This window comes from Pelophylax lessonae (genome assembly GCF_965119305.1).
Source record: "Pelophylax lessonae genome assembly, chromosome: 12".
In the NCBI taxonomy this organism is placed as follows: domain Eukaryota; kingdom Metazoa; phylum Chordata; class Amphibia; order Anura; family Ranidae; genus Pelophylax; species Pelophylax lessonae.
The window spans coordinates 160,142,930-160,165,043 of NC_138779.1; the positions used below are offsets into that span (position 1 = coordinate 160,142,930).

The 22,114-nt window shown below is 47.2% G+C and overlaps 1 protein-coding gene across 1 annotated transcript in view; it reads right to left on the minus strand.

Moving 5' to 3' along the window:
- TFPT (TCF3 fusion partner) overlaps nt 1-22,114 on the minus strand; it is a 265,336-nt gene that overhangs the window by 84,910 nt on the left and 158,312 nt on the right. Inside the window, exon 3 of the mRNA XM_082273732.1 lies at nt 20,519-20,589. Coding sequence (XP_082129858.1) covers nt 20,519-20,589 — 71 coding nt within the window. The remainder of the gene's footprint in view (nt 1-20,518; nt 20,590-22,114) is intronic.

A 22,114-nucleotide genomic window follows, 5' to 3' on the forward strand; every position in this document is an offset into this window, starting at 1 on the left:
CAGCCTTGCAAAGGGGGCAGTACATAATATAAATTCTGCAGGGTGCCCAAACTTTTGAAGACGCCATTTTTTTGTTTTCTGTAATTTTGAAAGTGTCAATGATGGAAATAAAATCTAACTTTTATTGACATATTATAAGAATGTCTAATCTGTAATTTGATGCATTTTGGAGATTTTTTCCTTGGCTTCTTTATGCACATTAATACAAAATTTTACCTGGGGTGCCCAAACTTTCGATCCCCACTTTATCTCCATATTGATGTTATGACATGTTATGTGGCTTTTTTGTTTGCTGTGTTTTATGATGTGTTAAAAACAACTTTTTCATGGAGCATGGAGGTTTTCCATCTCCTGCTTTGTAATTTTAAAATATGTGTAATAAAAGTTATTTTTTAACAAATATGTGTATTCAGTCTATCTTATGATGTGCCTTTGAAAGTCCAGCGTTTTTGTTAATGTTAAGTTGGTTTTCAAAAAACATTTTCCCCCTTTTTTCACTTTATTTACGTTAAGTTTCTCAAGTTTAGCTCTAAGTCTATCTTCTGTTAACCATGGGTGTACTTCATACTTAATACTGAGGTATTATTTAATTTATCATTAAAAGCTGGGTTAGTGTAGCCCCCCAATTCTTTTGTGAAGACTGAAGAGAAGAATTTCTTTAGCACTTTCGCCTTTCCTCTGTGGCCAGATTCCCTTCATCATCTTTTATGGGGCCAATGTGTTCTGGTCTCACTTTCCTACTATTTATATACCTAAAGAATTTCTTGTTTATTTTTTTTTTTTTTACTCTCTTCTGCTATATGTCTTTCGTGTTCTATTTTAGCCGCCTTGATTTCGCCTTTACATTTCTGTTTTCACTCTTTGTACTGTTAGAATGCTGCCAACGACCCCTCAGCCTTGTATTTTTTTGAAGGCCTTTTCTTTAGTTTTAATATGCATTTTTAATGTTGGAGCTTAGCCACCCTGGGTTTTTGCTCTTTTAAACGTATTCCCCATTGGAATGCACTGGCTAACCCCTTTATTTAGTATGTTCTTGAAGCACTCCCATTTTTCCTCTGTTGTTCCCAGGGTTCTATCCCATTTGATATTGTCTACCAAAGAGCGAAGTTTAGGGAAGTTGGCTCTTTTTAAATTCAGTGTCCTTATATTACCCTTGTGTTTCCTATTTCTATGATTTATACTGAAACTAATTGACCTATGGTCATTGTTTCCTAAGTTGCCCCTTATTTCTATATCCATGATCAGGTCCGTATTGTTGGTAATCAGTAGGTCTAGTACAGCATTGTTTGTCGATGCGTTCACCATCTGACCCATGAAATTGTCCTGCAAAACATTTAGGAACTGCCGAGCCTTGGATGAATGCGCTGTTCCTTCTGCCCAGTCTATATCTGGATAGTTAAAGTCCCCCATTATAATTACATTTCCCATCCTTGCTTCCATTCCAAGCTGTGATAGTAGGTCCGCCTCCCCCTCCTCCCTCTGGTTTGGGGGCCTATAGCATACGCCCATTATTACTTTTCCCATAGTGCCTTCCCTTTGAAGTTTTACCCATAGGGATTCTACCTCCTCCTTAGCTCCGTTTGCGACGTCGTCCCTCATATTTACTTGTACACTGTTCTTAATATACAAACATACCCCTCCCTCTTTTTTACCTTCTCTATCTCTGCGATACCCCTGAATGGTCGCCAGCCAATCATGAGAGCTGTCAAACCAAGTCTCTGAAATCCCCACAAAATCTAAGTCCTCCTCATATATTAGCAGCTCCAACTATCCCATCTTGTTGGCCAGGCTTCTAGCATTGGGATACAAACCTCATAATTTTGTCTGATTGCATACTATATCCTCATTCAATGTTTTTAGGCTGCTCTTGTGATTTTTCCCCATACCCACCTTGGGTTTAGGAACTCTGAACACCCTACCGCTTATGTCCCCATTTGTGCCGCTGAACCTTGCTCCCCACTGGCTAATGCTACATCTGTACCCTCCCCCCCCCCCCCATCACCTAATTTAAAAGCCCCTCTAACTTGTTGGCCATCTTCTCTCCCAGTACAGCTGCACCCTCCCCATTTAGGTGCAATTTGTTCCTACTAAAGAGCCAGTAGCCGTCTGAGAAGTCGGCCCAGTTCTCCAGGAACCCGAAACCCTCCTTACCACACCAGCTCCTCAGCCACTTGTTTAGTTCCCTAATCTTATGCTGCCGTGGCTCGAGGTACAGGTAGTATTTCTGAAAATATTACCTTGGAGGTCCTACTCCTCAATTTAGCTCCTAAGTCCCTGTAATCATTTTTTAGGACTCTCCATCTGACTTTGTCATTGGTACCCACGTGTACCATGACAGCTGGGTCTTCCCCAGCCCCACCCAATAATCTGTCCACCAAATTCGTGATGTGCGGAACCCAAGCACCCGGTAAACAACAGACAGTTGGGCACTGATCGCCTGATCAAGTAACGTATACATGCCACAAGATGTGCACCGAGTTGCATCTCCGCACCCGCCGGGCATTGTACCCACTATCTACTCTAATGGGGATTTGGAAAAGTATCTCTGTCCTGTGTAGTGGTTTTCTAGCTTCCTAACTTTACTTTCTCACACTCAGGTACTCGGCAACCCTCAGGCACTCGCAACACTCAGGCACTCACTGACACTCAGGTACTACACTACACCCTCAGCCAGTCTTCAATCACAGTCACAGTCTTTACTTACGAAGTATGTGTCACTGTGCTCTTGTAACCCGACACTTGCAGTGCTTGTTGGTGAATCCTCCCTCCTGCCTCAGTCGGTCAGTCTATTACACTGCTCCCGCTTCTACCTTGCTCCCACTTACTCTACTGTCAAGATCCGCCAGCAGCTCCAGAAAAGCTTTGGCTGTTACCACCTTTGCTACACGTGGGTGTTCTCGCATCTGGTCTCTTAAGACAGCTTCACCGGCAGGCAACCCGTGCATCTTGGGGCACAGCACCTTCTGTTACCACCATCAGGGGTGCTCTGCCCTTGGCCGCAAGGGGAGCCCTCTCGTCACTTCAGCCTACAATCAGGCACCTGACAGGAGGATTCCTGAGGGATTGGCACAGGAAGTGGAGAAGAGGTAATCTTCAAGGGGCTAAAGGCAGGGTAGGTGCAGCAAGTGGAAACAGGGGACTGACATATGGTTGGTAGTAGGGTATACTGGGCTGCAACTGTGGTTGTTGTGTGTGACAGAGGGAGATACTTGAGCTGACAGGTGTCTAGCAGCAGGAATGGGTTGATGCAAGCTGATGGAGGCTGAATGCATTATATCTGACCATGCTTGTAGTATTGGTTTAACAAGATTCAGTTTACACTCTGCCTGTCTGACAAAAGACTGCACTGCATTAATACATTCCACTAGCACCTGTTGAGAACATGCTGAATAGTGTTCAAAGAAATAAGCCGAGTCATCCTCCAATAACCATACCAATTATTCTACCTGAGCCAAACTGATGGGGGGACAAAAGGCATCACTGCCTTTAGGAGTACTGAACAAAGCCAGCTCCGCACAAACTTGAATTAATGGCTGAATATCTCCAGAGAACATCCTGCCCTGATCAACTAGGGAATGAGCACGACAAATACATTCTAATCTGGCCCACTCCTTCAGTTTCCTAGCAGCAGTATTCCTTTTCCTCTGTCACTAGCAAAGAAAGGTAGATAACCTCCTCAGGATGCATCTTGCAACCAACAGCAAAGCAAAAATGGCTTCCCTGTGCAGCCAGTTCTGGTTAGGACTGGCCTTGATGTGACCATAAATGTGTGGACTGTCACAGAGAATATCAGGCACAAGTAAAGTGTAGAATAATAAAATTGTTTTGAATAATAACTGAATAACACACATATAAATGCATCTCCAGTAAACTAAAACTGAAAATCAAACCAGATAACCAAACAATAGTGACACACAACGAACTACTGCCCAAACCAAGTATATACAGAAAACAGGATACAGGAATCATAATCCTAACAGAGCCAGGGTCATACATAGGAGATCAAGCAGAGGGAGCTGGGAACAAGACAGGACAGGAAGAGGAGTAAACAGGTAGGAAGCGATCAGGCTGCAGGATCAAGATGCAGGGACACAGGAATGCAGGGCAGGGGCACATGAAGACAGCACCAAGTCAGTGAGGAAGAGCATGCACAGGGTTTAAATACACTTACTACAACCAGCATCAGATGATGACTGATTGCATGAGATGATGTCAGCTTCTGGCTGCTAAGGGACACTCGCTGGTGGATCCTGGAACTACAGTCTGTAGATCTGGGAGCCACAGTGGCACCAGCAGGTGAACCCTTTCCTGACAAAGATTAACCACTTCCGACCGCCCACCACAGTTTTACTGAAGCAGGCTGGCTCAGCTGTGTGAATCAACGTATTACTACGTCGGTGGCGCACGTGGTGCTGGCGGGTGAGCTCGCCAACCCCCTCCAGAGCGATTGCCGCCGGCCACCAGCGATCGCTCCCTGCTGAGAGAGAAGAACGGTCGGCTGTTGTAAACACAGCCGACCGTTCTTCTCTCTGAAATGATCACAGAGCGCCTGTGATCCTTCTATATAGGATCACAGGTCTCTATGGTCATTTCACAAGCCCCTCCCCCACAGTTAGTAAACACTTCCCTAGGCTTACATTTAACCCTTTAATCACCCACTAAGTTAACCTCTTCCCTGCCAGTGTGATTATTACAATAACAGTGCATATTTTTAGCACTGATTACTGTAGTAATGTCACTGGTCCCCCCAAAAGGTGTCAAAAAGGTCAGTTAGGGGTTCGATCTGTCCGACGCAATGTCGCAATCCCACTAAAAATGGCAGATCACCGTCATTACTAGTAAAAATAAAAAATAAATAAAACTGACATCTTTCCCTTAGTTTGTAGACGCGATAACTTTTGCGCAAATCAATCAAAATACGCTTATTGCAATTTTTTTACCAAAAATATGTAGCAGAATACAAATTGGCCTAAAAGGATGAACAAAATTGATTTTTAAATTTTGTTGGGGAATGTTATATAGCAGAAAGTGAAAAATACTGTTTTTTTTTGTTTAACGCAAAAAAATTGGATTTTTGTAAGCACCCACCGTAAAATTCCTCTGACAGACGCAGCTCTCCATGTTTCTTCACTATTGAGTAATGCTCCTCTCCACAGGAGTGGGCTAGGCAGTGAAAACTTTTCACTAAACACGCCTATAGGGGCTGTCCCTCACAACATTACCCCAGACTCACTGTGCTCTACAATCAGTGAAAGAAGACACAACGAACCCCAAAATTAGAGGGGCGGGAGCCGCGTCTGTCAGAGGACTCAGAAAAGGATTTTACGGTAAGTTCTTACAAAAATCTGATTTTCTCTTACGTCCTCTGACAGACGCAGCTCTCCATGTTTCTTCACTATTGGGACATCCCAAAGTAGTGTAGGCATTCATGGGTGGGAAGAACACAACCAAAAAAAACAGGTAACACATTTCCAAAGGCTAAAAACGTAGCCAACAGGGCAACAGGAGCTCAAGCAAACCAACTGGAGCTCAACCCAAAACGAAAATTAACCCTTGAAGAGAAAAAAACAAGTCTCTTCATCAAACAGCAGCCTGCAAAACCTTGCGGCCCAAGGAGGCATCCGAAGATGCCAGCAGATCAATCTTGTAGAATTTTGTGAAGGTGTGCACAGACGACCAGGTCGCCGCTTTACATACCTGAGCCACAGAAGCCTGATGGCAAAAAACCCAAGAGGCACTTGGTTCTCTTGTAGAATGCGCCCTCACAGGGAAAGGAGGATCCTGACCCTGCAATGAATATGCTGAACAACAGTCGGTCTGATCCACTTTGAGATGGTTGTAGCAGAAGCAGCCGAGCCCCTACGGGGTCCACCGAGAAAGGACAAACAGAGAATCAGACGTCCGTGGCTGACAGGTAGACCACATCCAGGGAATGCAAGGCCAATTCTTTAGGATGCTTGCGCTTAGGACAGAGTGAAGGCAAAAAAATATCTTCATTAAGGTGGAAGGCTGACACCACCCTAGGGAGCAAATATCGGTTAGGTCGCAGAACAACCTTATCCCTATGAAACGACCAGATATTGCAAGACAGAGCCGCCAACGCAGACGCCTTGCGAACAGAGGTGATAGCCACCAAGAAGGCAACCTTCTGGGACAACAAAGGCAAGAAAAATTTCCCTGATATTCTCAATGGGAGGACGTTGAAGAACGGACAAACCCAACTTCAGATCCCACGGAGACTCTCCTCGGCGGAGCCAAATGAAACACCCCTTGAAGAAAGATGTGGATCAAGGAATTAGTCCCCAAGGGACGTTGGAAGGAAATGGTTAAATCCAATACCTGACCTTTAATCGTGCCCAAAGCCAAATGTTGTTCCACTCCCTTCTGCCAGAAAGCCAAAACCCTCGCCACGAGAAGGAGCGAGGATACAAATTCTGCGACACACACCAGGAAATATACATCCTCCAAGTGCGATGATAAATCTGCCGGGAAGTCGTCTTCCTAGCTCTCAGCAACGTAGAAATCACAGAATCCGAGAGACCTCTGTCCCTCAACACCTGGCCTTCAAAAGCCATGCCGTGAAAACCAGCAACCGTAAAGCAGGGTGGAAGATCGGCCCTCGAGACGGCAGATCCTCCCGCAGAGGCAGCCACCATAGAGGCTCGACGGCCATCTTCACTAGGTCCGCGTACCAAGACCGGCAAGGCCAGTCTGGGGCCACCAGAGCCACCTGCACCGTCTCCACCGCCAACCTGTGGAGAAACTGGGACAGCAGCTGAATCAGAGGAAAGGCATAAAGCAGCTGAAAGTGACTCCAAGGCACCACCAGTGCGTCCATGGCGTCGACCAGAGGATCTCGAGCCTTGGCCACAAACCGATCTACCTTTCTGTTTAGACGAGATGCAAACAGATCCACCTCCGGAGTTCCCCATCGGGCACACAGGAGGCGAAAAACCTTCAGATGCAGGGACCATTCACCCTGATCCATTGCCTGACGACTCATGTAATCCGCTTGCCAGTTCTCCACTGTGGACAGCGGAAAGAGCCGGAACATGTGTCTCGGCCCAAGTCAGAATCTTGGCCACTACCTTGGCCGCCCGGGCACTCTTGGTGCCCCCTTGGTGATTGATGTAAGCCACAGCCGTGGCATTGTCGGTTTGAACCCGAAATCGGGAGACCTTGCAGCCGAGGGGTCCAATGGAGCAGGCAGAGCGTGATCGCCCTGAGCTCCAGGACATATATCGGCAAGGACGATTCCACCTGTGACCACGTTCCTTGGGCAGAGTGTCCTGTACTCCTCCCCAGCATGACAGGCTGGCATGCGTGGTGATAACCGTCCACAATAGCGGCAAAAAGACCTGCCCTGGCTCAGAGTGGGTGACAGAAGCCACCACGAGAGTTCTGACCTCGTGGGACAACTTAGACATATCATCCGGTCCAAGGACTGCGGAAGAACATCTGCTTGTTGAGGCCTTGCACTGCCCCCCTGAGAGCGGTTTTGCAGATTGAGGGAGAAGAGTATTCTTACCCCCCGTTAGGCCCTTGATTAACTCATCCAAGGAGTCGCCAAAGAGGCATCCTCCCAAAAAGGGGAGATCAGTAACGGCCTTCTTAGAAGCCTGGTCCGCCGACCAGCTTTTCCCCACCGCAGACACTCTGGCAGCCAGGGGAGCCGTGTCTAGGGCCGCATCACAGAGGTACACCATGGCCTGGGCCATTTGATCCATGAGCTCAATCAGAGTTGGAGGAACCAACTCAGCGTTCAAGTTGCTCCTAAGCACCTTGACCCATTCGGTAGCCGTCTGAGAGACCAGGACGGAGGCGAATACAGGCTTAAGAGCCGAACCTGCCAACAAGTGCAGCTGGTGGGAAAGTGATTCCATGCGCCAGTTCATCGGGTCCTTGAATGTAGGGGAGTCCTCCACAGGGACCACTGAGGATTATTCAACCGGGAAACAGTGTGATCCACCTAGGTGACACTGTCCAACGATTGGAAACCGAGTCTGCAAAGGGGTAACGGCGCTGAAAACGCTTGGGCACCACCATCACGTGTGTAATGCGCCTCCATTGCTCATTCACAATATTATGAAACTTCTCAGGACAAGGAAAGAACCTGACCTGACTTCTGGGCTTTGCGGGAGCCGAAGACAACCCGCTTCCCTGACTGTGTGGGCTCATCATCCAAATGTAATGTTTCCCTCACTGAACGAAGCAGTGCTTCCATAAGCGCGTGTTCCCGCGCCGCAGCTGAGGAGGACTCATCTTCCTCACCGCCAGACTGTGAGGACAGAAATACTTCAGGGAGGGCGTTGTCCGTGGCAACCAAATCAGGTCCTGAATCAGAGAGCTGAGAGGGCATCGGCCTTTTACTAGCAGTGAATTGGTTCATCACCAGATCCACCTTGGACGCTAAAGTTTCTAAGGTGCAGACAGAGACACCAGAAAAGTTGATTCGGAGGGTTTGGATGCACAAATAAAGTCAGAAGGGGAACATTCACCCTGGGAATCCATGTTGCATAAAGTGAACAAAATGAGTACACTGGCCCTTTAAATCGCGATCGCGGTCCACATCGCAATGCTGCGCTACAGCCGGTGTCCCCCTTTAATGCTACTAAGTATCCTGACAGGAGCAAGGTATGCCCGAGGAATGACCCAAGGAATAAAAACGCCTCACTGTGCCAGCAAACCTGAGGAGCAGCCGCTCTGCCTGAAGTCTTCAGCGTGAGTGAGGAGAGGAAGTGACAAAACTGCACTGGAGGCTCATGGCTACCACACAATGGCGCCCATTAGAAAGCATAGGAAACACTGGGAAAATGGTCGCCGCCCATACAGCGTGGTTGCCCACACTTGGCGCAAGAAAACGGCGCCAAGCCTCAGGAAAATGGCTGCTGCCCTCACAGCAAGTCAGCCTGATGCCTACAGCCAAAATGGCAGCCAAAAATGGCGCCAATCATACAGGGAACCCAGGAATGAGGCTACCGTAGGGACCCACCTAAGGGGACCCCCCCCGGACAAGGTAACAACCCCAAGACCCCCCTACCCCTAGGCGTCAGATGCCGCTAGAGCGCCCCCAGTGGGAGCGGGGAGGGCAGGACCATCCGGATAGGCCTGGGGGATCTTTGCAGAGACACACAGCCTGCTATCCCCAGGAGTGGGGTAATATCATAAGGGACAGCCCCTATAGGCGTGTCTAGTGAAAAGTTTTCACTGCCTAGTCCACTCCTGTGGAGAGGAGCATTACCCAATAGTGAAGAAACATGTAGAGCTGCGTCTGTCAGAGGACGTATGAGAAATAAAAATCGCACAGGTGATCAAATACCACCAAAAGAAAGCTCTATTTGTGGGAAAAAAAAGGACCTCAATTTTATTACGGTACAGCGTCGCACGACCGCGCAATTTTCCGTTAAAGATGGCGCTGGGAGCGGACGTGTGTTAACTGAGCTCCCGATTCCGGCACTTATCCTACTGATTATACTCGACGGCTTGCCCTAGGATTTGGTCCCTTGGACCCCTGATCATTGCTTTGCCCTTGGGGGGGATGCACAAGAGTAAGGGAGGAGTGCAGACACGCCGCGCGGCTGAAGCCTCGAGTCTGCCATTTAAGTCTATGGCGTCTATGGCATCCCAGACTGACCAAGCGGCTGTGACCCGGGACCGACTCACCTCCTAATTTTGAGACCCTCATGCGGGCCATAATGGACTGCCAGGCGGCTCTGACGTCCAAAATAGATAATGTGCAGTCAGATATCGGACTTATCCGTAGAGACATGGATAACTTCCGGGAGCGAGTGACTGAGGCTGAGCAGCGGGTCTCGGAGGTGGAGGACATACAGTGGGAGCATCATTCTGATCTTCAGATGCTTAAAACTAAGGTCAAACATTTAGAGGCACGGGCGGAGGATGCGGAGAATCGCAACCGCCGGAATAACTTGCGGGTTATCGGTCTTCCGGAGGGATCCGAGGGGCCGAACCCTGTGACTTTCATTGAACGCCTGCTCCCCTCTATCCTACCAAGTGCTAAGTTCTCCTCCTATTTTACGGTGGGGCGGGCGCATCGGATGCCGGCAATGCGGGGTCCCCCTGGATCCCCCCCCCCCCGTACTTTCATTTTTAGACTCCTCCACTATTGTGACCGCCTGTAGGGTGAAGTGAAGTTCGAGAATGGCAAGCTTTTTATTTTCCCTGATTATTCTGTGGAAACACAGCGCCAGAGGAAATCATTTGATCATGCCCGTGCTAAGTTGCGGGAGAAGGGGCTGAAATATAGCACCCTGTTTCCGGCCAAACTTCGGGTCCAAGATGGTGACCGCATGCGCTTCTTTACCTCCCCCAAAGAGACGCTCTCCTGGATTGAGACCTACAAGCAGCCCTGATTCTGCTTTGAGTCTATTGTTTATACCTGACCTGGCCATTGGCAGGGAGAGGAGCTGAGGGGAGACTGATCGGCAAGTGACAGAGGAGGGAGGCAGAAGCCTAAGCAAGTGTCAGGCTTAAAGGGACACACACACAGGACTGGTGACTGAGGTTGAACACTGAGGCTCAGTGAGTACCTGGTCAGTATCCTTGCGACTGGGAGTGTCCTTGCGACTGGTGAGTATCTTACCACTGGTGAGCATCCCTGTGACTGGTGAGCATCCTTGCGACTGGTGAGTATCTAGCGACTGGTGAGCATCTTACCACTGGTGAGTATCCCTGCGACTGGTGAGCATCCTTGCGACTGGTGAGTATCTAGCGACTGGTGAGCATCTTACCACTGGTTAGTATCCCTGCGACTGGTGAGCATCCTTGCGACTGGTGAGTGTCCCTGCGACTGGTGAGTTTCCTTGTGACTGGTGAGTGTCCTTGCGACTGGTGAGTGTCCTTGCGTCTGGTGAGTGTCCTTGCGTCTGGTGAGCGCCCTTGCGACTGGTGAGCGTCCTTGCGACTGGTGAGTGTCCTTGCGACTGGTAAATGTCCTTGCGTCTGGTGAGCGTCCTTGCGACTGGTGAGTGTCCTTGCGACTGGTGAGCATCTTGCGACTGGTGAGCGTCCTTGCGACTGGTGAGCGTCCTAGCGACTGGTGAGTGTCCTTGCGACTGGTGAGTGTCCTTGCGACTGTGAGTGTGGTGCGACTGACTGGGCTGTGCAACTGAGTTTTGGGAAACTGAGAGTGATGTGCGACTGACCGGCTGTGCGATTGTGAGTGTGGTGCAACTAAATCGGGCTGTGAGACTGTGAGTGTGTGCGACAGGAGTGTTGTGCGACTGACCGGGTGGTGCGACTGGGAGTGTCGTGAGACTGACCGGGCTGTAAGATTGTGAGTGTTGTGCAACTGAGTGTCAAGTGAGTGTAGCGGAACACCAGAGGGTGAGAAGGTAGCGTTAGGAAGCCAGGAAATAGCCACATAGGATAGACTTAAATTACTGAATCCCCATTAGATTAGATAGTAGGTACAATGCCCGGCGGGTGTGGAGATGCGACTCGGTGTACATCTTGTAATATGTATGCGTTCCTCAGACATGTGATCGAGGGCGAATACAAATGCGCAAAATGTAAGCACGTTGCTTCCCTGCCTGAATCTAGGGAAGCAGCTGGCAACACTGAGACGAATGTCCATACCGGAGGAGAGCCAGGATCGTACCAGTCAGGTGCAGGCAGGGGTCTGCACAGAGGTGGGCGGAGTATTAGAGGTGCAGGCATCAGAGCAGAGTAGAGGGGTGACAGTTAGGAGGGGTAGAAGGGGACAAGGCAAGGAGGCTGATCCTGGGCTGGAGCACCCCAATAGATACGCCCCGTTGTGTGATGTTGGGGAAACCAGTCAGGGACCAGCATTGCTGGAGCAGAGGGACGCCCCTAGCTGCCAGGGGAAGAACTCCTCCAGTGAGGCTGGGAGAAAGGGAAAGGGAAGACAGGTGCTGGTGGTAGGGGACTCAATTATTAGAAGGACAGATAGTGTAATCTGTGACAAAGACCGTGTGCGCCGAACAGTCTGTTGTTTGCCGGGCGCTCGGGTTCGGCACATTGCGGATCGGATGGACAGATTATTGGGTGGGGCTGGGGAAGACCCAGCTGTCATGGTACACGTGGGTACCAATGACATAGGCAGAGGAAGACGGAGAGTCCTAAACGATTTCAGGGACTTAGGCGCTAAGTTGAGGACTAGGACCTCCAAGGTAGTATTTTCCGAAATACTACCTGTACCTCGAGCCACACCAGAGAGGCAGCGGGAGATTAGGGAAGTTAACGAGTGGCTGAGGAGCTGGTGTAGTAAGGAGGGTTTCGGGTTCCTGGAGAACTGGGCTGACTTCTCAGTCGGTCACCGGCTCTTTGGTAGGGACGGATAGCACCTGAATGGGGTGGGTGCAGCCGTACTGGGTGAGAGGATGGCCAAAAAGTTAGAGGGGCTTTTAAACTAGGGAATGGGGGGGGGGGGGGTACAGATGTAGAATTAGCCAGTGGAAAGCAAGTTTCAGAGGGCAGAAATGGGGGCATTAGCGGTAGGGTGTTCGGAGCTCCTATACCCAGGGTGGGTATGGGGATAAATCAAGAGAGCAGCCTAAAAACATCAAATGAGGATAAACGTAACCGATCAAAATTAAGAGGTTTGTATACCAATGCCAGAAGCCTGGCCAACAAGATGGGAGAGCTGGAGCTGCTGATGTTTGAGGAGGACTTAGATTTTGTGGGGATAACTGAGACTTGGTTTGACAGCTCTCATGATTGGATGGCGACCATTCAGGGGTATTCCCTTTATCGCAGAGATAGAGAGGGTAAAAAAGGGGGAGGGGTATGTCTGTATATTAAGAACAGCATACAGGTAAATATGAGGGATGATATTAATAATGGAGCTATGGATGAGGCAGAATCCCTATGGGTAGAGCTTCAAAGGGATGGCACGGCGGGGAAGGTAATATTGGGCGTATGCTATAGGCCCCCCAACCAGAGGGAGGAGGGGGAGGCGGCCCTCCTTTTACAGATAGGATTGGCAGCAAGGATGGGAAATGTCATTATAATGGGGGACTTTAATTATCCAGATATAGACTGGGCAGAAGGAACCGCGCACTCAGCCAAGGCTAGGCAGTTCCTAAATGTTTTGCAGGACAATTTTATGGGTCAGATGGTGAATGCACCGACAAGAAACAATGCGGTACTTGACCTACTGATTACCAACAATACAGACCTGCTCACGGATATAGAAATACGGGACAACTTAGGAAACAGTGACCATAGGTCAATTGGTTTCAGTATTAATTACAGTAATAGGAAGCAGAGGGGTAATATAAGGACACTGAATTTCAAAAGAGCCAATTTCCCTAAACTGCGCTTGCTGCTAGAAAATATCAATTGGGATAGAACCCTGGAAACAAAGAACACGGAGGAAAAATGGGAGTGCTTCAAGAGCATACTAAACAGGGGGATTGGCCAGTGCATTCCAAAGGGAAATAAATTTAAAAGAGCAAAAATAAACCCTGGATGGCTAAACTCCAACATAAAAATGTATATTAGTGCTAAAGAAAAGGCCTTCAAAAAATACAAGACTGAGGGGTCATTGGCAGCATTTAAGCATTACAAAGAGTGTAATAAGAAATGTAAAGATGAAATCAGGGCGGCTAAAATAGAACACGAGAGACATATAGCGGAGGAGAGTAAAAAGAACCCCAAGAAGTTCTTTAAGTATATAAACAGTAAGAAAGCGAGGCCAGAACACATTGGCCCCATAAAAGATGATAAAGGAAATATGGCCACTGAGGACAGAGAAAAGGCGGAAGTGTTAAATCATTTCTTCTCTTCAGTCTACACAAAAGAATCGGGGGGCTACACGAACCCAGCTTGTAAGGCCGAACTAAATAATACACCTCAGGAAGTGCCGCCATGGTTAACAGAAGATAGACTTAGAGCTAAACTAGAGAAACTTAACATAAATAAATCCCCGGGACCGGATGGCTTGCACCCCGAGGGTTCTTAATGAGCTCAGCCAGGTGATTGCCAGACCATTATTCTTGATCTTTAAGGATAGTTTACAGACGGGTATGGTGCCAGCTGATTGGAAAAAAGCCAACGTGGTACCAATATTTAAGAAGGGGCCGAGATATATCCCGGGTAACTATAGGCCGGTCAGCCTAACATCTGTAGTCTGCAAAATTTTGGAGGGGGTGTTAAGGGACCACATACAAGACTTTAGTAATAAAAACGGTATTATAAGTAGTAATCAGCATGGATTCATGAAAAATCGTTCTTGCCAAACCAATCTATTAACCTTCTACGATGAAGTGAGCAGCCACCTAGATAAAGGTAAGCCTGTGGATGTGGTGTATCTGGACTTTGCAAAGGCCTTTGACACCGTTCCCCACAAACGATTACTGTACAAACTAAGGAAGGTAGGTATGGACCATAAGGTGAGTACCTGGATAGAGAACTGGCTCCAGGGGAGAGTACAGAGGGTGGTGATTAATGGGGAGTACTCGGATTGGGCGGGTGTGGAAAGTGGGGTCCCCCAGGGTTCTGTCCTGGGACCAATCCTGTTTAATTTGTTCATAAATGATCTAGAGGAGGGGATATCGAGTACAATCTCAGTATTTGCAGATGATACTAAACTAGGCATGCCAATATCTTCTATGCAGGATGTGGAAATCTTGCAAGCAGACCTGAACAAAATAACGGGGTGGGCAACTACATGGCAGATGAGGTTTAATGTTGATAAATGTAAAGTAATGCACTTGGGGGCCAGAAACCAGAAAGCAAGCTACTCACTAGGGGGGGAACCTCTGGGTGAGTCTAGGATGGAAAAGGACTTGGGGGTACTGGTAGACAACAAGCTTGGCAGTGGCATGCAATGCCAAGCCGCCGCAAGCAAAGCCAACAGAATACTGGGATGTATAAAAAAGGGGATTCACTCCAGAAATAAAGAGATTATTCTCCCACTCTACAAGAATCTGGTCCGGCCACATCTGGAGTATGCTGTCCAGTTCTGGGCACCGGTCCTCAGGAAGGATGTGCTGGAATTGGAGAAAGAGACAGAGAAGGGCAACAAAAATAATTAGGGGAATGGAGGACATCAGCTATGAGGAAAGACTACAAGCACTGAACCTTTTCTCTCTGGAGAAAAGACGATTGAGGGGGGATATGATATCAATGTACAAATACTGTACTGGTGACCCGAGCATAAAAAACAAACTATTCAGAGAAAGGAGATACAATAAGACACGTGGCCACTCACTAAAACTAGAGGAAAGGCGGTTTAACCTTAAAGTGCGTAAGGGGTTCTTCACTGTAAGAGCAGTAAGGATGTGGAATTCTCTTCCACAAGCAGTCGTATCAGCAGGGAGCATCGATAGTTTCAAAAAACTATTAGATGGACACCTTAAAGACCACAACATACAGGGGTATACAATGTACAGTTAAAAGCAAACACACACACGCATCATAGGTTGAACTGGATGGACTGATGTCTTTTTTCAACCTTACTAACTATGTAACTATATGTAACTATGTTTATCACATGCTGACCTAATGACGGACCTGAAGGATCCTGGAGGTGCCCCGTTGCTGATCTTTCATGCACTGGGCAGAAATGTTTATTTAGCGGTTATGGAACTGTCCCGAACTGTCCCGGTACTCCTATGGCTAGTCCTCTTAGCTATTGCCTTGTGCTTTTTTCCCTTTTTTTTGTTGATGGCTGGCCGTGTGTATGGTAATCTATGCACTCCCTTTGGGAGAGGTTGGGATGTGGTTCACTTTTTTGAATACTTTTTGAATACTTTTTTGAATACTGTTCATTGGGACTTCCTTTTTTTTTTCTCTGATGTATTATTTTCTGCTTTCTAGGTATTTGGGTGATCCGACTTATGTCTTGCCGGAATCCCCCCTCCTCCCTATTTTCTTTTTTGGGGGGGAGGGGTAGTTTGGCACCCTTTTGGTACTCACCCCTAGGTGTGACTATGAGGTCCATGGTGGGTGGGATACAAACCCTCTCCAATTTTGGGAGGATGGGTGGGGTGGGGGGGGGGATGGGGATGTTTGAATGTTATGTCTATTATTATGTTTCTTTTTTTATTATTTGTTTGATTTTTTTTTGGTTTGTTTTTTGTTTTGATTGGCACACAAATTCCTACATGTGGATGTCAGTATTTAGGGTGTGGGCTGACACCTAGCGAAGTGTTTTCCATCCGGGTCCTGTGGAGTCTGGTAAGACCTGGTATTTATCCTTTATATATCTATGTGGTCTTATGATTTGTTATGGCTTCTTTAATGGTGGTGTCTTGGAACACTAGGGGCTTGAACTCACCTGTGAAACGCTCCTTAGTGTTCCAATATCTTAAATCTTTTAATCCCCATATTTGTGTCCTTCAGGAGACTCATTTGGTGGGCAGTCGGACACTGGCTCTTAAGAAAACATGGATTGGTCATCATTATTCCACATTTTCCACGTATGCTCGTGGAGTCAGTGTCCTGATTCATAAGTCTCTTCCATTCAGACTGTTGGACCTATCCTTAGACCCGGATGGACGATATGTTCTTCTCAATCTGCAGGTGTCATCTTTCACCCTATTGCTGGTGGGGCTATATATACCCCCACCAGCTTCGGTCAGGCTGCTTCATTGAATCTCTAAAGAGGCCGCCAGGCTTGGTAATGATAATGTACTTATTGTGGGTGGTTTTAATATGGTCCCAGACCCGAGCATGGATAGAATGGCTGGGGATCCCTCTACTCGGTCGGATCTTGCCGGTTGGGCTGAGATCTATGGGTTGACGGCGAATATACCTGTCACTCTGCTTCTCATAAATCCTTCTCCCGAATTGACCTTTTGAAAATGCTTCTCCCGAATTGAAAATGTTTGCGGGGGGCCCCCTTCTACCTCGGGTGCGGGAGGCTCGTATTCTTTCACGGGGGATTTCAGATCATGCCCCACTTTTGTTGACCATGGAGTTATCCGGAAAACCCTCTAATAGACTTTGGCGACTATCCAGGTTTTGGATCTCTGATGCTGATATTGACCCCCTTCTAGGGCCCCAATTAGCAGCCTACTGGGAGGTTAACCCTGGCACGGCATCGCTGGCTATGGTCTGGGATGCCTTCAAGGCATGTGCCCGGGGATATTACCAGACTGCCATAGGCCAACTTCAGCGACGTAGGCGTGCTGACCTAACGCAGAAAGAATCTGAAGTAAGGGACATGGAAATTTTGTATATTCGCACTAGGGATCCTACTCATTATGCCCGCCTCCAGTCTTTGACTGGAGAAGTAGTAGGAATGCGTACAGCCCTTACCCAGAAGAAGTTACTTTCTCAATCCCAATGTATTTTTGTGTTGGCGCAGTTATCTAGGGAGCAGACTACTGGGTATAGTATAGCACATATCCAAGACCATACGGGTGTATTCCACTCCACTCCAGAGACTATTAATCACAATTTTGCTGACTATTATCAGGCCTTATATAGCACTAGGGTTGACTATTCGGATGACGAATTGGACCAATATGTACAGGCAGTGGACTTTCCGACTCTGACTGACAGCTATCGGACTAAATTAGATGCCCCTATTACCCTTTTGGAGCTCCAGGGCGCGGTGGCCTCTTTACAATCTGGCAAGACACCGGGCCTGGACGGGATTCCCGTTGAATTCTATAAGGCCCACCTAGAGCCTCTGGGTCCCCGTCTGCTTGCCGCTCTAACTGGGTCTTTGAATGATGATGCGCTTCCTCAGAATATGAGTGAAGCGGTCATTGTGGTGATTCCTAAAGCGGGTAAGGATCCATCGTTGTGTTCATCATATAGGCCCATCTCTCTTCTTAATGTAGATGGGAAGATTCTTTCTAAAATTTTAGCCACTCGACTTAACTCTGTTTTGGCAGGCCTGATCCACCCGGACCAAACCGGTTTCATACCCGAGCGAGGCAAGGATATTAACATTCGGAGGTTGTTTACACATATAGCCTTGGCGTCGGGGGAGCGGGCAGGTGTGGTGGCCTCCCTTGATGCCGAGAAAGCATTTGACTCTGTCGAATGGCCCTTTCTTTGGAAGATCCTTGCCTGCTTTGGGTTTGGCCCCAGGTTTGTCTCGTGGATTAGGCTGCTTTATGGTAGTCCCACGGCCCGGGTGCGCAATAATTCATCCCTGTCGGAAAGATTCCCCTTGTCGAGGGGCACCCGACAGGGATGTCCGCTGTCCCCGGCCCTGTTTGCCCTGGAGCCGATTATACTGTGGGCGGACCCACGGGTCTGTGGCATTAGAGTAGGAGTGATTGAAGAGAAATTGTCCTTATATGCGGATGACACTTTGGTTTACCTGGCTGATGCCTCCACCTCGTTGCATAGGGTCTTAAAAATGTTTAATACCTTTGGTCTTTTTTCTGGTATACGTATCAATAGGTCTAAGTCTGTCCTCTTCCCTTTACATCCATCGGTCCCCTTGATTGATACCCAGACACCACTGAAGTGGGTTCAGGACATGACGTATCTGGGTATCAAGGTGGGCTCAACGTTGGACGTTTATCAGCGAGATAATATTGAACCCTTGCTTCTTCAGTTGATTAGAAGGTGTGCGTCATGGCGTATGCTTCCCTTGTCCCCGGTTGGTAGGATTAACTTACTGAAAATTAGCTACTTCCCGAAGTTTTTGTATTTTTTCCGCAACTCCCCCAATGATATCTCTAAAACTTTCTTTTCTAGATTGGACAGTGCTGTAACATCTTTTGTGTGGGCTGGGCGCACTCCCCGGGTTGCCAGAAGGACGTTGTATCTCCCACTTTCAAGGGGGGGTTTGGCGCTCCCTAACTTCCAGCTCTATTTTTGGGCCGCTGTGTTGGTGACGGTCCGGTGGTGGTTCTCCCAGCCCAAGTTTAACTCTGACTCTGGAAGCAGCCTTATTGGGATCATACGCGGCTCTGAGCAACCTCATTTTTTGGGGTGAACGGGCTTATCCCCAGACCACCGGCCCGATGAAGACGGTACTACGGGTGTGGGCTCGGGCCCGAGCCGTGTATAAGAAGCCCTTGCATATATCTCCTCACACCCCATTGTGGGGTAATCCTAATTTATTACATCTGCAACAACTTCCTGATCCTCAGATATGGGCGGCTAAAGGGATTGTGACCATGAAACATGTTATGGAAGATGGAAGACTCCCAGTGTTTGAGGTCTTCCAACAATTACATTCATTGCCTAGAACGATGGAGTTTCGCCATTGGCAGCTCCGTCACGCTATGTTGGCCCAGTTCCAGGGCCCGGTTGTTTTGTAATCGGACCCTTTGGAACGAATGTTGACCTTTAAGGTTATAGGTAAGCCCCTCTCCTCTATATATCTGCAGCTATCGATGGATCATAGTCAGTCTCTTGAGAAAACTTATAATAAATGGAAAGGGGATATCCCGGACTTGACCGTTGAGGACTGGGAAGACTCTGTTAGTAACTATATTCCCTCAATGATATCGGCTAGAGATAGATTTACACAACTTAAGTTTCTACATAGAGTATATTATACACCACAACGCCTTGCCAGAATATACCCCATGAGTGACCCCTCTTGTACCCGATGCGGTCGTGAAATTGGTACCTTTTTTCATGTTGTTTGGTCGTGCCCTGAGCTTGCCTCCTTTTGGAAATCGGTGACGGACACTCTGGGTGAAATTTTCAATACCACTGTCCCATTGGACCCAGTGGTGACCCTACTGAATAACCTTAGGAACGTGGTTGGGGATAAACATGCCAAATTTTGTATCACTTATGCTCTATTTTATGCTAGGAGAGAAATCCTTCTGCGGTGGAAGCTGCCTGAGCCTCCCACCCGGACAACCTGGATAGTCGCTGTTGCTAGGACGCTTCCATTCTATCGTTTTACCTACGATAGTAGGAACTGTCCTAAGAAATTCGATAAGGTTTGGTCTGCCTGGATTGATGCTGTGGGTGTGCCAATCTCTCCTGTTTCTGATGATGTGAGTTAGATAGTTTTTTTTTTTCTTCTCTATCTCCTCCTCTTGGATTTACTCCCCCCCCCCTCTTCCCCCCCTTTTTTTTTTTCTCTCCTTAGTGATCTGATCATGAATGTTCATGCTCTTTATGGTATTTACTCCTTTTGTATGTATTGATAACTTTTGTGTAGGGTGATGTGCCTTATTTGTAAGGGTTTGTCTTTGTCTACTTGTTCAATAAAAAGAAAATTTATCTGTAAAAAAAAAAAAAAAAAGTAACGCAGTGCCGAATCGCAAAAAATGGCTTCGTTATTAAGGGGGCAAATTCTTCCGGTCCAGAATTGGTTAATCAGGCAGGTTACCAACAAAATCATATACAGATCTAGTGCAAAATCAGGCAATACCCTATATCAAAATATGTTATATTTCCTATAATTAAATACATTTGTATTATATTGTGTCTCTTTCTGTTTTGTTGTATTCCAAATTGTTAGCTACCCCCATGTAGCAGTGGGAGGCAGGTAGGTGTATTAAAGATAAGATTTGGCACCAGAAGGTGTCTGCTTTGCATCTCTGGAAAAGATTTACTCTGCATTACAATGTGACAGGAGTGCTTTAAGTAAAACAACTACCTTCTCTCTTGCTTCAGACGTCTCATTATTTTCTGCACTTGATGGAGTCTGTTGAGTATTCGCTCATTGACCTGAAAAATGTATAGAAAGTGGGTTGTTCAGTTTTCATTTTGTTCAACAGAAGCCATAACTACACCGTGGATAATGCTGCAGTGCAGTAAGTGAACACATTTTTCTCAAAGGCAAGTCACAGTATCCATCTATACAGACTCCGTGTGCAGACATTTGACCTTTTAAATGGAAAATCTGACTTGAAAGCCGCAGAACTAAGTATGTTATTAAACAATTTACAAAATGCACACTGTATGTGAACCTGTGGCAGTACCCAGAAAGCTTCTAAAATGGTGGATAATTGGACTTCCAAAACAAAATGGTAGATTCTGTGTCACTACAGAGACCAGGACAGTCAAGCTGTGCATTTTAGCCCCCACTTCTCTCTTATTATAGCTATCTCTCTGTTCTCCTGTTATTAATGAGAATACAGATAACGAGAATACAGATAAGCGTGGAGCCAGGAATGTTAATTGCCATAGACAAATGTACAGGCAACATCTGTAGAAGGATATGTATTGCTGCAAAGCTAGTTAGGGAAATATGTATCTGTGACGTAACTGTTGATTTATATATGTGATGTACACGCTTAGGCACTTAGCATAAGGGCATGAGGCGGGCTAAGTCAGCTTCGCTAACGAATTAATAAAAAACTGGATTTTTGACTTACCGCAAAATCCTTTTCTCGTAAGTTCATTGACGGACACAGTTCTCTGATCCATATCAGTAGGGTTTTACTGCCCCCTACAGGAGTAGGACACTAGGCAGAAAAAAAGTTCTGGCTACGCCTATGGGCAGTCCCGGAGTGTACACCCTCTCTCTTCCTGCATAAGATGTCAGTTTTGTATCAAAGCAGTGTCAAAAAAGTAGGACTGATGTGAATGTATAATGTATATGTAAAGCGCTGTGTAAATTGACAGTGCTATACAAGTAACTGAAATAAATAAAAATAAAAAAAGTAGCACCAATCCAACTCAAAATAGAGGAGCGGGTACTGTGTCCATCAATGAACTTAAGAGAAAAGGATTTTACAGTAAGTCAAAAATCAAGTTTTCTCTATCGTTTATTGAGGGATGTAGTTCTCTGATCCATATCAGTAAGGATGTCCCAAAGCAGTGCCATAAAATGAGGGGTGGGAACAGCAGTAAAGAACAAGTCCCCAAGGCTAATCACAGCCCACCAGGTAACATAGGACTCATCGGAAAAAAGATGAGGCCCATCTGAAACAAACCCTCAAGGAAGGCAAAAGGCCCTCAAGACAGCAGCCAGCAAAAACATTGCGGCCAAAAGAGGCATCAGCAGATGCCAGCACATCCACCTTATAAAATTTGGTAAAGGTGTGAACAGACGACCAGGTAGCCGTCTTGCAACCTGAAGCAGAGATGCCTGTATGGCGAAAAGCCCAGGAAGAGCTAGGCACCCGAGTAGAATGCGCCGAAACATCCTTAGGATGGTTTGGGCTTAGGACACAAAGATAATACAATAAGGTAATACAATGTCCTCGTTCAAGTGAACACTAGAAACCACCTTCGGGGGGGGGGGGGG